This window comes from Gadus chalcogrammus, chromosome 7 (genome assembly GCF_026213295.1).
Source record: "Gadus chalcogrammus isolate NIFS_2021 chromosome 7, NIFS_Gcha_1.0, whole genome shotgun sequence".
Lineage (NCBI taxonomy): Eukaryota > Metazoa > Chordata > Actinopteri > Gadiformes > Gadidae > Gadus > Gadus chalcogrammus.
In genome coordinates, this window is record NC_079418.1 from 23,044,595 (window position 1) to 23,059,189 (window position 14,595).

The 14,595-nt window shown below is 44.5% G+C and overlaps 1 protein-coding gene across 1 annotated transcript in view; it reads right to left on the minus strand.

Moving 5' to 3' along the window:
- Nucleotides 1-14,595, minus strand: part of cblb (Cbl proto-oncogene B, E3 ubiquitin protein ligase) — a 43,363-nt gene that overhangs the window by 20,532 nt on the left and 8,236 nt on the right. Inside the window, exons 4-9 of the mRNA XM_056594843.1 lie at nt 9,763-9,909; nt 8,141-8,297; nt 5,758-5,879; nt 3,784-3,921; nt 2,907-2,994; nt 2,124-2,255 (exon numbers count right to left, since the gene is read on the minus strand). Of these exons, the coding sequence (XP_056450818.1) occupies nt 2,124-2,255; nt 2,907-2,994; nt 3,784-3,921; nt 5,758-5,879; nt 8,141-8,297; nt 9,763-9,909 (784 nt within the window). The remainder of the gene's footprint in view (nt 1-2,123; nt 2,256-2,906; nt 2,995-3,783; nt 3,922-5,757; nt 5,880-8,140; nt 8,298-9,762; nt 9,910-14,595) is intronic.

Consider the following 14,595-nt stretch of genomic DNA (forward strand, 5'->3'; position numbering starts at 1 on the left):
ATCATCTTTCACTTTTATGGCCATGAAACAAAGGAACAACCTTCGACCAGAGCTCTTTCTCCTGCTAACCTAAGATTTCATACTCACGAACAAACCGACTTGGGCACATTAGGGCATTAGTGTTGTTGGTTGTTGGTGGGGGGGGGGGGGGGAGAGAAAGATAGAGAGATATAGAGGAAGAGCTCTTTCACGGGCCGATTGAAACGCAGATAGCCCGGCCAACCAGAGGAGAACGGGATCAAGGAGACAGGAGAGTGGAGTAGATGAGAGAGATGGGTGGATGGAAGGAGAGATAGAGAGGGAGAGAGAGATAGAGAGGGAGGGAGAGAGAGAGAGAGAGAGAGAGAGAGAGAGAGAGAGAGAGAGAGAGAGAGAGAGAGAGAGAGAGAGAGAGAGAGAGAGAGAGAGAGAGAGAGAGAGAGAGAGAGAGAGAGAGAGAGAGAGAGAGAGAGAGAGAGAGAGAGAGAGAGAGGGATAGAGCGAGAGAGAGAGACATGGCAGGAGACAGGACAGATCTCTGGATTCGTCAAGCGACTCATTAGGCGCGTGCTAATTACTGACATGCTCCAGGGTCACAGTCTGAGTCTCTTTCAATAGACGTGCTCATATCAGCACGAATGCACACAAACACACACACACAAACATACATGACAAACACAAACACACACAAATACACTGAACCCCCCCTCACACTCACACACACACACATACACACACACTCACCTCACAAACACACACACACACAGGCATGCACGCATACAGGCGAGCCCAGACACACACACGTTCTAGTTTTTCACTTCCGTCCCAAATTGATATATGGAATCTGATTAGGACAGACGCAAAGACTCATGGGAGAGAGAGGCAGGCAGACAGGGATGAATGGAGCTGTGGAGGAGCCCCACAGCTCCACAGCTCTGCACTCTGAATGCTGAATACAACAGTGTTTCCATGACACACAAGATGCATGTTTAATAGCCTTTTTACATTATTTTCCTCATTGGCAGGATGCGATGCACGTCTTTGTATCTGCACATGGGTCGTCCAGGGAGTTAAGCTCTCAACTTTTCGCCTGGGAGTCGAACATCCCCCATCAGCTCATATATTGCATGTGCTTAAAATAAAACACTGCAAGATGCTTTGGATAAAGAGTCTACTTTATGAATGTACCAATAAGACGCGTGCCTGAAATGTCGGGAAAGGCGAGGTTTGGTAGGATTCAAAGTGTAGTCAAAGCAACATGGGAGATATATATATACGACGCTGAAGAATTAGAGGAAGTGCGAATTGAATTGTTGTGTTGCAGCGATAACAAGCATAAAGCATTTGTCACACTAAGGACCCAGCGGCTCTATTCAAACGGATACAAGTCTGAAAAATGTGCATGTTTTAGCATTCAATATTTATGGGAAGTAGTTTGTAGTTGGAGGCGATGTTCAAATTGGCTCACTTGGTCCCTTATTCCCTCTATAGTGAACAACATATAGTACACTATTTAAAGAATACCTTTAGGGGGAATTGGAACACTAACTGTGCCTTGCAAATCCATTGCTGTAAGGTGTATGGGCCTCACAGACAAGCTGAACAAGGGTCATCAATCATAAGTCCTACGTGACAGGTTACCTTCCTTGGAGACGACCTAGCCAAAAGCAGCTGTAATGTTATTGCGTGAAAAGTTGCCTCACAATCACTGTGCAAAAAATAGAGCTATTTTTTTTTTTACTCTGACGCAAACTACAATCGTACGTCATGTAACTGGCACTCGTTTTGAATGAGGGACCATTTGGAACACGTTTTAAATATTATTAAGTAATTCAAAGTGTATTACATGATCCGAAGCTAGTAAGCAGCAGCTACTGCAACTCTGCAAGTCAATGAGGCTTACGGGAAATCTCGCGCTAACCTAGCGTGCTCCCCTTCTAGACGCACAATAAAAAATGTGGAATTCAACAAATCGTCTGAATCTGGACAAGAGAGGTGAACGCCAATTTACAGATACCTCGGCGTGTCCCCTTGAGACCCATAATGCACCAGGAAAATAAGTGTACAACGGAGCACGTATTGGGCACAAGTGGACCGGGAGTGTCCACGGCCTGCTGTGGAGGGTGGGTCACCCTTCAGCTTACCTGCCAGGCGGTAAGGCAGGAGGTGCACATCAGGTGACCGCAGGGCTCAATCTTCACGTCCTTGTCGTTCTCCGCACAGATCTTACACAGCTGGAAGGTGGAGCCCATCTCGCAGTACAGCTCGTACTGCTCCTGTTGGGGGAGAAGGGAGCATTGACACACACTGTAAAGAAGCCTGCCTTACCGGTCTACGGTGCTTGTTTGAATAGCCCGTTTTGTGATTTGCTGCAGTTTGATTGGATTCGATTTTGGTGAACTTTGACCTGTTGTCTGAAACTGCGTTGTTGGCTGCTGCTGCCTACCTTGACCAGGGCACCCTTGAAAACTTTAACACATTACATTTTTAATCAAAGTATATTCTCTCTTGTTATAAAGTAAATAAAGGTTAAATAAATAAACCTATGAATTATAATATGCATGCACAACACCCGAATACACACACGTACCCACACACACACACAAAAGGAAGAAAAGAATTACCAGATGCAGTGAGTGAGTCATCCGTTGACTCTGATAATTCTGTCAACAATCCTGCCTACGTTCACGGCGCATGTGCCTGGGCACAGATGGTTCTTTTTGAACAGTGACACAACTGCGGGCCCAGGGTCTCTGCCTGCGCTATGAGTGTGTGTGTGTGTGTGTGTGTGTGTGTGTGTGTGTGTGTGTGTGTGTGTGTGTGTGTGTGTGTGTGTGTGTGTGTGTGTGTGTGTGTGTGTGTGTGTGTGTGTGTGTGTGTGTGTGTGTGTGTGTGTGTGTGTGTGTGTGTGTGTGTGTGATGACCACCTGAGTGACTTTGATGTGGTCGTGTGGCGTGGGCTCACACAGGTCACTGAGGTCTGGGTTGTAGCTGCGGCCGTCTGGGAACAAATAACTGCAGGAGACAAGTGATTCAGTGGGGGCTGAATGTTCACTCAAACATCCAACGTGTGCACACAGCTCAATATGTTCCTTGCAGTGGCATCTGTTATGGCTTGATAGTAAATAGCAATAATATTGAGCTACAGTGTTGCAGATTGTGTGTGTAAGGAGTATTGAGCGTTTCGGCATTCTGTGTATTAATTCAACTTTATGTCATCCTGCCGTTACCTAACAGACGTTCCCGGAGAACACTCATGACAACATCATTGGACAAAATAATTAGAAAGACTCTGCCGACAGCAGAACCAGGATGGATGGTTTCCATTGCTTTTAATGATCGTGTTTAGTTTTATTGAGCCAGACATGGCTGAAATAAGTAAACAAAATTTAGAGGAATGAAATCTCAATACAATCAATAATGGCAAAAATTGCTGGCAAAGACTGGATGTAAACAGCCAACAACAAAGCATACCAGCATGAAAGGCAGAAAGGCTCAAAGAGTTCCCTGCTCGCAAATAGAACTAAACTAGAAAAAAATGAAACAAAAGATAACTGAAAAGTTTTTCATTTTGGGAATTACTTTTCCTTTACATTGGTCTTGTGCCTTTCAAACACATTTTAGGAGGAAGGCCTATGCATATCAGTGTGGCCTGTCAGTCATGACCACCAATTTGCCCCTGGCCGAGAGTCGAGGACAACTGGATCAATGGGATGGAGTGAAACGTGGAGTGATGCAGTGTGGGCCTGACTGCGGGTGTAAGCGCGTGTGTGCGTGTGTAGTGTGTGCGCGTGCGTTACATACAAGCCCTCCCTGTAGCCGTCAATAAGGGCCTGGAACAGTGGCTTGTTGTTCGGGATGGTCTGCAGGATGTTCCCATCGTTGGTCACGTAGCCGATGGCCCACTGGCCCAGCCGCGTACAGCTCAGTCTGAAGATGTAGCTGGATATACACACACAAACACAATCAGTCAAAATAACGCTAATAATAATAATTATTATTTTTTTGTCATTTCGCTTGCTCACAAAAGGCTTTGGTAACCTGACAATTTATAGCAGGGTATTAATGTTTGTATCTAAAAACGACTACATTTTAATATGTTTCATGAAGGAGCAGGTAGGGGGGGGGGGGGGTTAGACTTTGCTCAAAGACGCCTACAGGCAGACTTCAGAGGCTTGGGGTTTGGACCCAGAACCTTTTGGTCTCTAACCACTACTAGACTATCCTGGAGCCGTTCATGTTACTCTGCTAGTACAGAGGTCTGTTGGTTCCATGGGGTCTGGACATCGTGTTACAGGGTGGAGCGTGAAGCAAAAGGGGCTAATGGTGTCATCAATTGAAGCCAACCTTCATGATAACATGAGATGGAGATTTAATCTAGTGAAGGAAAATGGTAGCAACACTTTGCAATATGGGCACATTCATTAACCACTCATTTGTATTAGTTTATCAGTCATAAGCAAGTGTTATTGACAGCTAACTGTCTAGTAATCATTCAGGTTTACTAATGGTGTTCATGCTAACTATGGTATTAATTCATACATTATTTAATAGGGCTAGGGTTAGGGTTAATTCAATCCATAAACACTAACACTAACCCAAACCCCTATGCAAAGGCTATATAATAATAAATTCCTGCATTTGCTAATGTTTATTAATGCTGCCATCAATTTCAGAAAAAAACGAGACCCTAAGAAGGTGAATCTTAACAGAAATATATATTTTATTTCCTAAAAACAAGTTGATCGCAAATGTCGTTCTCATTTTAGTGGAACTTCCACGGTATCGTGTCAATACCATTCAAACCTGAGCTGGCACGACACATTCTTTCTGAGGAAGTCATAAGAGAAGACCATCTCTAATTGTGAAAGCATCTTTGGCTGCTAGAGTTTGAAACCCCTATGTGAGTGCGGCTGTGTGGTGAAGCCACCTCATTGGGGGCTGCTGCCTCCTTGGAACTCTGTACGAACGTTCCGCTTGTCAACCGGAGAGTCACGTATACTTGCTTCTCCAGTGAATAAAACCAGCTGTGAAGATAGTGGTCTTCTATTCCGAGAGGTGGCTGTTGAATGAACGTGTGTGCCTGGAACTTGCAGCTCATCATCAACGACTGATCTAACCACACACACACACACCCACTCGCATCATCACCAGGAAAGTCAGAGTGTGTGTTTGTTCCCCTATGTTGGTTCATGACTGGTGTCTTAAGAATCTGTATTCCTCATGACTGGGGTATGCCTATGATGATTCATAATGGTATTAGCCACCTACCTGTTATTTCAGACCTCCCTCAATACGCTGCTTAGAAACGTTTCATGCGTTGATGAGTCAGTTATTAAGTATGTCAGCATGTGTAAAGGTTAAGGATAACTGGCCTTCAATAAGTTTAACCTTCAACGTTTTTGGAGAGATTTTGTAACAAGAGATTATGTGCTTCATTGAGTTGTCTGTGCCTGTGAAATATTGACCACTCTGTTTCAAACACTGTGGGAACATGGGATCAGATTCCCTAGCAATTCTGTTCAAATTATTCATTAATGGGTTAGGTTTAGGGGTCATTCAACCGAAACATCCTGGGTAATGCAAGCCCAAAAACGCATATATACCCCCCACACACACACACACACACACACACACACACACACACACACACACACACACACACACACACACACACACACACACACACACACACACACACACACACACACACACACACACACACACACACATACATACACACACACACTCTGACGCAAGCCGAAATGAACACCTCACCTTCCGGGCTTGTTGATGTACTTGTGCAGCCGGGCCTTGACTTCGTCGTAAGTGAGGAACGCCATGTAGCCCGGGTGAGTCACCGCCAGGAAATTCCAGTTCCTCAAGATGGACCCCCAAGGCTGGGAAGGTGACATGGAGAGAGGGTTAGGAGGACACACGACGCAGACATTTACACATGAGCTCGCTAATTTGTAAACAGCACGTACACAGCTGTCCCGGGCGGAATGGCAGCAAAGCTAGCCACAAACATACATACAAACACACACACACACACACACACACACACACACACACACACACACACACACACACACACACACACACACACACACACACACACACACACACACACACACACACACACACACACACACGATGAGAGAATGTTTGCATTTTTGCTAACAAACTTCGATCCATTTTGTGGACCCACATATCCCTGGAGAATGTTTCTGTGTGGAGGAGGGTGGGGGTCGGCAAGGGAGAACTGGGGGGGCTGATCCTAGTTAATCCTGGGGGCAGCCTCTTTAGGAGGCCAGATAACCCCACACACCTTGTGTCGTCACACTATTTTTAACAAGGTCACGCAATGGATGTACGATGCACACATATGCCGATGCTATTTTTAAGATGGTTAGAACCTGATGTGATTCACATCACGGCAATATCTCTAGGTTTTTTAACCTTAAAAAACGTGCACGGATGAAGGGATGTCTTTGATCAAGCTTGTGTCTGAAGATAGCGGATGCGTCTTCCTTGATCTTGTTAGTAGCAATCTATCAGAAAAACAGCTTGGTCGGTTGGCGGGTTTAGGGGTTTGACAGCCTTTCCAGCGTTTCCGTTTGGAACCCCTCGTGTTCACCTTATTCATCGTCAGGATATTTCATGTTTTTCGTCCCACGTTTCCTGACCACTGAATCACTCCAGATCAAGGGAAGACCCATGTCGGCATCAGCGTGTGCGTTTGTGTGTATCAGCCTAGACTTGGATTGATATCCCCTTTCCTAAAGTCAATCAAATCGCCGTTCCAACCCCACCAATCCAGGTCCTTCTAATATGCTCCTTTTTCACTTGAGGGAACGTTAATGCTGTTTGGCGTACTTCAAATTTAAGTCGACAGCTATAATTGCTGCCCTGGGAATGCTCTTCTGTACAAACACACACATTTGGAGCAGTCTGCAGTCACATTGAAGTTGGTAGAAAAAAAGGAAAACTTCCTTTCTATTTCGCTCATGGCCACAATGTAATACTGTTGATCCAAACAGACCAAAGAGAGCAGGGGATCCTGCCAAAGCCCAAGCGCGCACGCTGAGGGGCCCCCAGCCGCCCACACACACACACATACATCTTGAAGCCACATGGGCCAGCAATCTGTCAAGGGCCGGACAAAAAACTAGACTCTTATAAAAGGATACAAATTTTAAAAAATAAAAAATAAAAACAAACCAAAACGCACATCCAAAAACCCAGAGTAAATATTTCAAAAATATCCAAAGCAGCAGGGGAAGTAGGAGGGGAACACACACACACATACACACAAAAACAGACAAACACATTCACATGCAAACACACACTTAAGAACGAACGCCTCTGAGGGAAAATCAACGTCAGAGGCGCATCAACGCATGAAACGTTTCTAAGCAGCGTATTGTGGGAGGTCTGAAATAACAGGTAGGTGGCTAATACAATTATGAATCATCATAGGCATACTGTCAAACCCCTGCAGGCTTATTTTTTTCTTGTGTTCAATTGGTTCCGGGAAGGCACTAGTGGCACCTTGGCCGGTATTTTGAGGTATAGGGAGGTTAAGAAGCAACAACAAGCTGAGTCTTGAAGCACTAAATCTGCTATCTGGGCCAGCGTGTAGGGTGGGTGAGATGGCACGTAAAACTAACAGCAGGTGTTTGAAGTGCACGTTATGACTGCTAATAAATCGCCACTGTGGTTGGGTTAGTGTGTGTGTGTGTGTGTGTGTGTGTGTGTGTGTGTGTGTGTGTGTGTGTGTGTGTGTGTGTGTGTGTGTGTGTGTGTGTGTGTGTGTGTGTGTGTGTGTGTGTGTGTCTGTGTCTGTGTCTGTGTCTGTGTGTGTGTGTGTGAACAGTTGGTCAGAGCCAAATGCTATCCGGCACAATACCAAGAAAATAAAACAAAAGAACGAGCATGAAAGAAGACGAGTCTGCTCTCGAAAGCCATGGGTTATTAATTCACGTCTGATATTGATCATCCAGGGAAATTATTTTGAAAAGAATCCATTTCAAAGGGAATGTGTTTATGTTGACGATAAAGAGGACAAAATAAGTCATTTTACATGAACAAAATGTAAGAAACATGAACAAAAGAAATACAAACAATAACGATGTTTCTGAAGCTGTGCCGAACCGACCTGGAAGAGGCGTGTGAAGATGTCGAACTCGAACACGGAGATATAGTCGTTGCACGTGAGGTCGATGGTGGACTTGAGGGCCATGGCCTCCAGCCCGGAGCTGATGAGATGCACTTCGTGAAGGCACTGTCGGAAGACCTTCCATGGCACTATCGTCCTGCAGGAGAGACAGAGGTCCGGGACGTGGGTCAGTAATCAAATAGTAATCAGTCTACCCTCTTCGTTCCGCCCATCGAAAAACGAACCGTGTCTTTTTTTGTGACACAATGGTGGCCCTCCCGGAAAATCAGCTAAATTTTGCAATATCCACAATCAAACCGTAATTGTACTTCATTATTAATATCAGTCTCCAATAGTAACCATTTCTGTTTGGTTTGTTTTCTCTTTGGAGTAAAAAAGCCCTGTAGCCCTAACAATTGTCACGCGAATACATGATACGAGTCATTCCATTCATACTCTGGTTGGCAGATGCGGTGACAGTGAAACAAGCTTTCCATACCCATTGAGGAACCGGTGATGTGATTAACTAAGGAGGTAGTCAGACAATAAAGGGGAGAAACGTTGCTATCTTCGTACCAGGTGGAACAATATGAGTATGAATGTGAAACTGGCGGCCTACAGCCTCATCCAACCAGGGGTGCTCATTATGAGCAAAACGTGCCATAATTCATGCTAATTAAGGCACACAGTAAATGTATGTAGTTTTGGTTCGACCCTGACTGTTATAAATGTTACAAGTATTGACATAAGAATAAGCTCAACGCGTTCTATAATAAAACATAGAACTCTGAATACTGGATAAGGAAAACTATTTAGTGATTTTTCAATAGGAATCAACCAGACTGAAATAGCCCTGCGTTAAGTTTCCACTTCCGTTGCCGTACACAAACTTTTGGAGGTGTCGACAGAGAAACAAAACAAAACAATCCAGGACAAATATGGACTGTACTGCACACTGAGCACCGAGAGAATGGTGAGATGTTGTCAACACTGGCATGCTTATGATTGTGTGTGTGTTTGTGTGTGTGTGTGTGTGTGTGTGTGTGTGTGTGTGTGTGTGTGTGTGTGTGTGTGTGTGTGTGTGTGTGTGTGTGTGTGTGTGTGTGTGTGTGTGTGTGTGTGTGTGTGTGTGTGTGTGTGTGTCTGAATGTGTCTGAATGTTTGTGTGTGGACAAAACGACCGGAAGGACTGAAGTAGTGCCTTCTCATGGGTTCTACTGCTAATTGAGGGGACAAAGAGTATCTGTGCGTAGCATTGGATTTCAGCAGGGTGTGGCTGGCGGATGTGTTTGTGTGTGTGCGTGTACGTGTGCGTGTGTCGGTGCACAGCATGTGTAACTGCCCTCTTTGCAAAATAAGCATTACCACTTACACACACACACACACACACACACACACACACACACACACACACACACACACACACACACACACACACACACACACACACACACACACACACACACACACACACACCCTCGTTACCTTCCTTTCCTCCGGGAATCATATTCCGAGTGCGGCAGAACGTTTTGTGTGACCACTAGCGAGCTTGGGGTCAGCCAGCCGTGTTTACACAAGAAATACAAGCACAACAACCACTAAAAACATTTGGGTCACAGTACTTGTCTCCGAAGAATCTCCTCCAGAACTCTGCGGCGTCGGCCTTGGTGATGCGGAAGGTGTCTCCCTGGAAGTGTCCCCCGGGGAAGATGGCTTTGATCTCCGCCAGCATGTGGCTGAAGATCAGGGACAGTTTGGTCAGGTTTCTCCTGCAGAACCACAGAAAAGACAACAAGAACCACACACAGAGCATGACCGTTAAATGAATGAGCTCTGGTGCTCTTCTCCAATGCTTTTAAAAAATAAAAATGAATGGATTTTATGTCATGCAAACATCGTTATGAAAAAAAGAAAAGAAAAGGAGAAAAATACATCAATAAGCCTAAGACCTGCAATGTCAAAATCACCCAAAAATGACAATCCTTTCCAACGAATCATTTCAAGTTGCATATCAACAATATCTTCCCCTATGTGTCAACAGTTGGTGCCAGACTTCAACGCCTGCTGTCAACATGAAGACACGAAGAAAAGTGTTTATAATATACAGTAAATATTTCAAAACGGCATTTTCCCCCTACCTAATAATCAAGGCAGAGGCAGGCTTTGATCTGTTTAGCCATACGTCTTGCTTGGCCTGGGGGTAGGAGAGGATTAGCATTGTTGCCGTTTAGACCCATACAGCATGGGACGTGTTATCTTACAGTATTATTCGCATACAGAGATGCAGAGCCCAATTCTTTGATCTTCAAGGGATTTAGCAAAGGATGTGCCCAGCATTAATTGTTTTGGCAGTTGTCTGCTTATTTCTTGATTTTTTTTTCACCGGGGTAGGAGAAGGGAATATTGTTGTATTCCCTCAACCCACTGCTTTGGGCGCTGGGATTTGTCGAGCTCCCAGAGATAAGAAAACAGGCAGCTAGACACACACAAACACGCGCGTGCACGCAGAGACTAACAGACAGACAGCGGAAGAGAGCGCACAAGCAAGGCAGACGGGGTGACTTTGCCCAAGGTGTGCATGAATGGAACAAAGGGAGAATACGGGCTGCGGGGTCCTGATAACCAGCTTTGGGAGGGCAGTGTATGTGCACACACACATGTGCACGGCGTACGACTCACACCTTGAGCACAACTTCGGACCGGCAACTTTTGGATTCTCGAATCCTTGAAATGCCGAAAAACAAAAAAACAAAGGAAGGGTGTTCGTCGGCAAGTAAAAAATAAAAAGTGTGTCTCAATCATGCAGAAAACTTTTAGCTCACTTGAACGCTACTTCCAGTCTAAATCACTCCGCATTTGGCTTGGAGGAATATAATCTGGAACATGTTGGAAGAACTTCGGAAATCACACACAAGGATACAAGTGTTGTGGATTGGGAAACAGCCAATTATGTTAATATTATCCTGTGTTGTGCCAGATCTCCACAGTAGGTCCTTAACCACATTCTGGCTATGGTATTTTAGCGTGTGCTAACGCGTTGGTTTGTTTGTAGTATCAGCATTATGCAGGGTATTCTGAAGTCTGTGTTATGCGTCTCCAACACTCATCAAATGTAGGACACGTCATCAAAAACCACAGAATTTAACTTTGACTTGTAACTTCTACAGCAGAATCCATGTTAATGTGGTGGTATTTGTCTATTGAACAAAAATGATGACAGAAGAACCCCTATTTGGCCAAAAGTCAGAATCCGACACAGTGAGTCAGAATCGGAGCACCAATGAGTCAGAATCCAAGAACAATGATAGCAAACAAACTGCAAAGAGTTTGGCAGACCGGACCATTTCGACGGCATCTCATCGCGGCCTGCAGAAGGAATTAAAATGTTTAAATTCAACCAGCAGAAAGATTTGCAACAGGTCATAGCTTTCGGCACATTTTAAATGAAAGTGCCAAGTTATGCATCGCCATGTTGTCCAAATGTCCCTGACAATCAGCAAGCGCTCGAGGCAGGCTCCTTATCCTTCTGCTCACCCAGCATTGATCTAGGATTTCACTTTACAACTCCGGCTTAATTGTGCATCAAATGCACTCTGGGAGAAAGCCGAAAGCTTTGGCAGTGAATCGCGAGGTGCATGGAATAGTAGCTTGTTGTAACAAAATCAGCCCAATAAAATATTTATAACGATATATAGGCTGCAACACTCAACCTTTAAAGGTCAGTGAGCAGTCAAAGCTGGAGGTGTCTCGTCAATCGGCTCCAGGACAAAGGAAGCAGGGGAGAGAGCTGCACAGACTGAGATTAGACAGCCCAAAATATCCTCAGATCCTAGCAAGGTGGCACCAGGAGATACCACCAATAAATGACATTTGTACAGGCAAATCTACCATCCGTGAGCAATACACTGCTCTGAACATTCCCTCAATTCTTAGTGACAGGCTTAACTGATTATAATGATAAATGAGATAATGAAGGCTATATTGAGTCAAATGAAAAATATTTCAATAAAAACGATAAAAGACAAATAAACGTAAAGAGCTGGTAAGTTGGCTGAAGGTGAAGGTTGCTGGGGGGGGGGGGGGGGGGTGGACGTGCCGGTAAGATAAGCATGGCATTTAATGAATAACAAAGCGTTATTGTTTATCGACAATAAAACCAATTAGCCTCCACAGTGAATCATGCCCTTCCAGTCATTCTCCAGTCACTTAATAGCGCTTTAATCAGTCTGGGGAATCCTGGCATTGTACTCTTACTACTGGGTCCAGCCCTGGTACCTGAACTGGGTCCAGCGCTCTCAGCACTTTCCCTTTAAAAAGAAGAGGGATGGCTTAGAGAGTAGATGAAGATGGTAACATAATGGACATTAGCTGAACGCAATCCAAGCAGAACAGACACTGAACACTCTCCTACCAATATGCAGGGGCAGGATGTTATGCATTACAACCTTTAATGAGCACAGCTCGGTAAAAGGAATCTATGAGTGTGAGGTAATCCACCTGTGCATAATTTCTGGAACAAACGAGCTGAAGTGAAACATCCCTTTTGATCAGCGAAACAGCAAGGTGTACCCGTCGGGTAGTTTGAGTTCAGGGCCCGTTTCAATAATGTGTTTTTTTACAGGGTTTGTCCCTCCTTGTACGGTGGGACAAGCCCTATCAACAACCATTAAGAGGTCTGTGTTTGCCGCTCTATCGAGTTCTAAAAGACCCGGCACTCAAGTAACCATTCATTAGTGCTCCTAATGCTGTGTGTGTCGATTAGCAAGGCCGGTGACAGCGAGCCTAACCATTATCTAGCTAATTTCTCCCAAAGTAATGTATACATGTCCTGAATCAAACCATCAGTGATCCACAGTCCACACGCATTATTCAACTGTTCCCTTTTTTGCTCAATTTGTCACTTCAATATTTTTAAACGGAAGGGAAGCAAAGCAAACTGAAATGACTGAATAGTCTGTTGATAGCAAGCAACACAATGATAGCATACGTGATTAGCATACGTGGCTCCATCGTGTTGCTACAGTGTTGCACTACCTTATTTCAAAGGGTGGTATAGCAAAGAGATAAAAATAAATATTGACATTAGACTACGTTAGACTACGTGGCGCTATGATGCCGCTACTGTGTTTACAACCCCTAGCATGGCTTAAATCGAGGTAGCAAACAGCAGCCACCACATAAGATCATGGAAAATAGCTGATGTGGTTTCATCATGTTTCAGCATGTTTGCTACCTTGCCTGAATGGCTTAGGAGACATCTTCAGGGGAAAATAAAAAGTTTTGATGAAGCTAAGCTCATTTACATATATATGTTTTATATATAAATCATTTTTTTATTTTTTATTTTGCCAAATGAGTTTTGCCATCCTCGTGTTGCTCTACCAGCAACAATCTCTAGAAAGATGCTAGCGTTTAGGGTAGAAATAGCGGGGCATGCACACGATACGGGAGCATCACTAAACATAACTGACAACACTGAATTTCCCTGGTAGACGTGAGCCTCAGCAGTTTTTTCTTATCGCTTGCTGGCTGATTCTGGGCCTGGGAGGATTAGATGGAATTTAGCGTTTCATTCCTCTTCCTTTTTTTTTTTAAAAAAGGCTTCGGGAGATAGCGGCAATGACCGGGCACTTTATGCTCTTCAATTCATTAGCCCCGAGAATAAGAGGGGGTGAGAGGTGAGAGGGGAGTTGCATAAAAGGTGTATTTGTGAGAGATAACGACACATCATGACATAATTGCAAGGAGGCGTGTAGCAGGAGAAGGAAGAGTGAGCGGCTGAGTACTCCACACTCCGGCAAGTGTATTTTAGATTGTTTTTTGAGGACCAATTATAACATCAATTATTCACACAGTTGCTCAAAGTGTGTTGTTGGCAAAAAAAGAGCTATTACCACGGCGACGCTGTCCATTAAGTCAGCGAAAGAGGAGAGAGAAGGCTCTTCAAATGCTATTCATTAGGTGACCAAATCGAGGAGCTGGGAGTCGGGACGTTCTAATACGCTAATACTAAAATATTAGAGGGATTAAAAAGCTAGAGTAGAAAGGTGGGGAGAAAGCAATGTGATGATATATGCACCATTCAGGCACAATGACGGTGATTACAATTCCACATTCAATGTCCAATATCAAACGATTTACAGTTAGGACATGAGCTCCAAAAGGAACGGTCACCCACACACGCCATGGGAGTTTTATACACATTTTTACATTGCAAATCAGAAGTTTACGAGTCTCACATTCATTGCACAGCAGGGTTTCGGCAAGGCACAGGTCAACAACAATGAATGACAAGAAGGAATAAAAAAGATACACCCAGTACACCCAGTACACCCTGATCCTACCCCTGTCCCACCTCTTCCCCTTCCCCAGCAGCCCTGGATACTGACCAATACTCTTTCACCTCCCCACTTCCTTCCACACTTCCTCCACAGATGGCTCCACTTACTGTAATG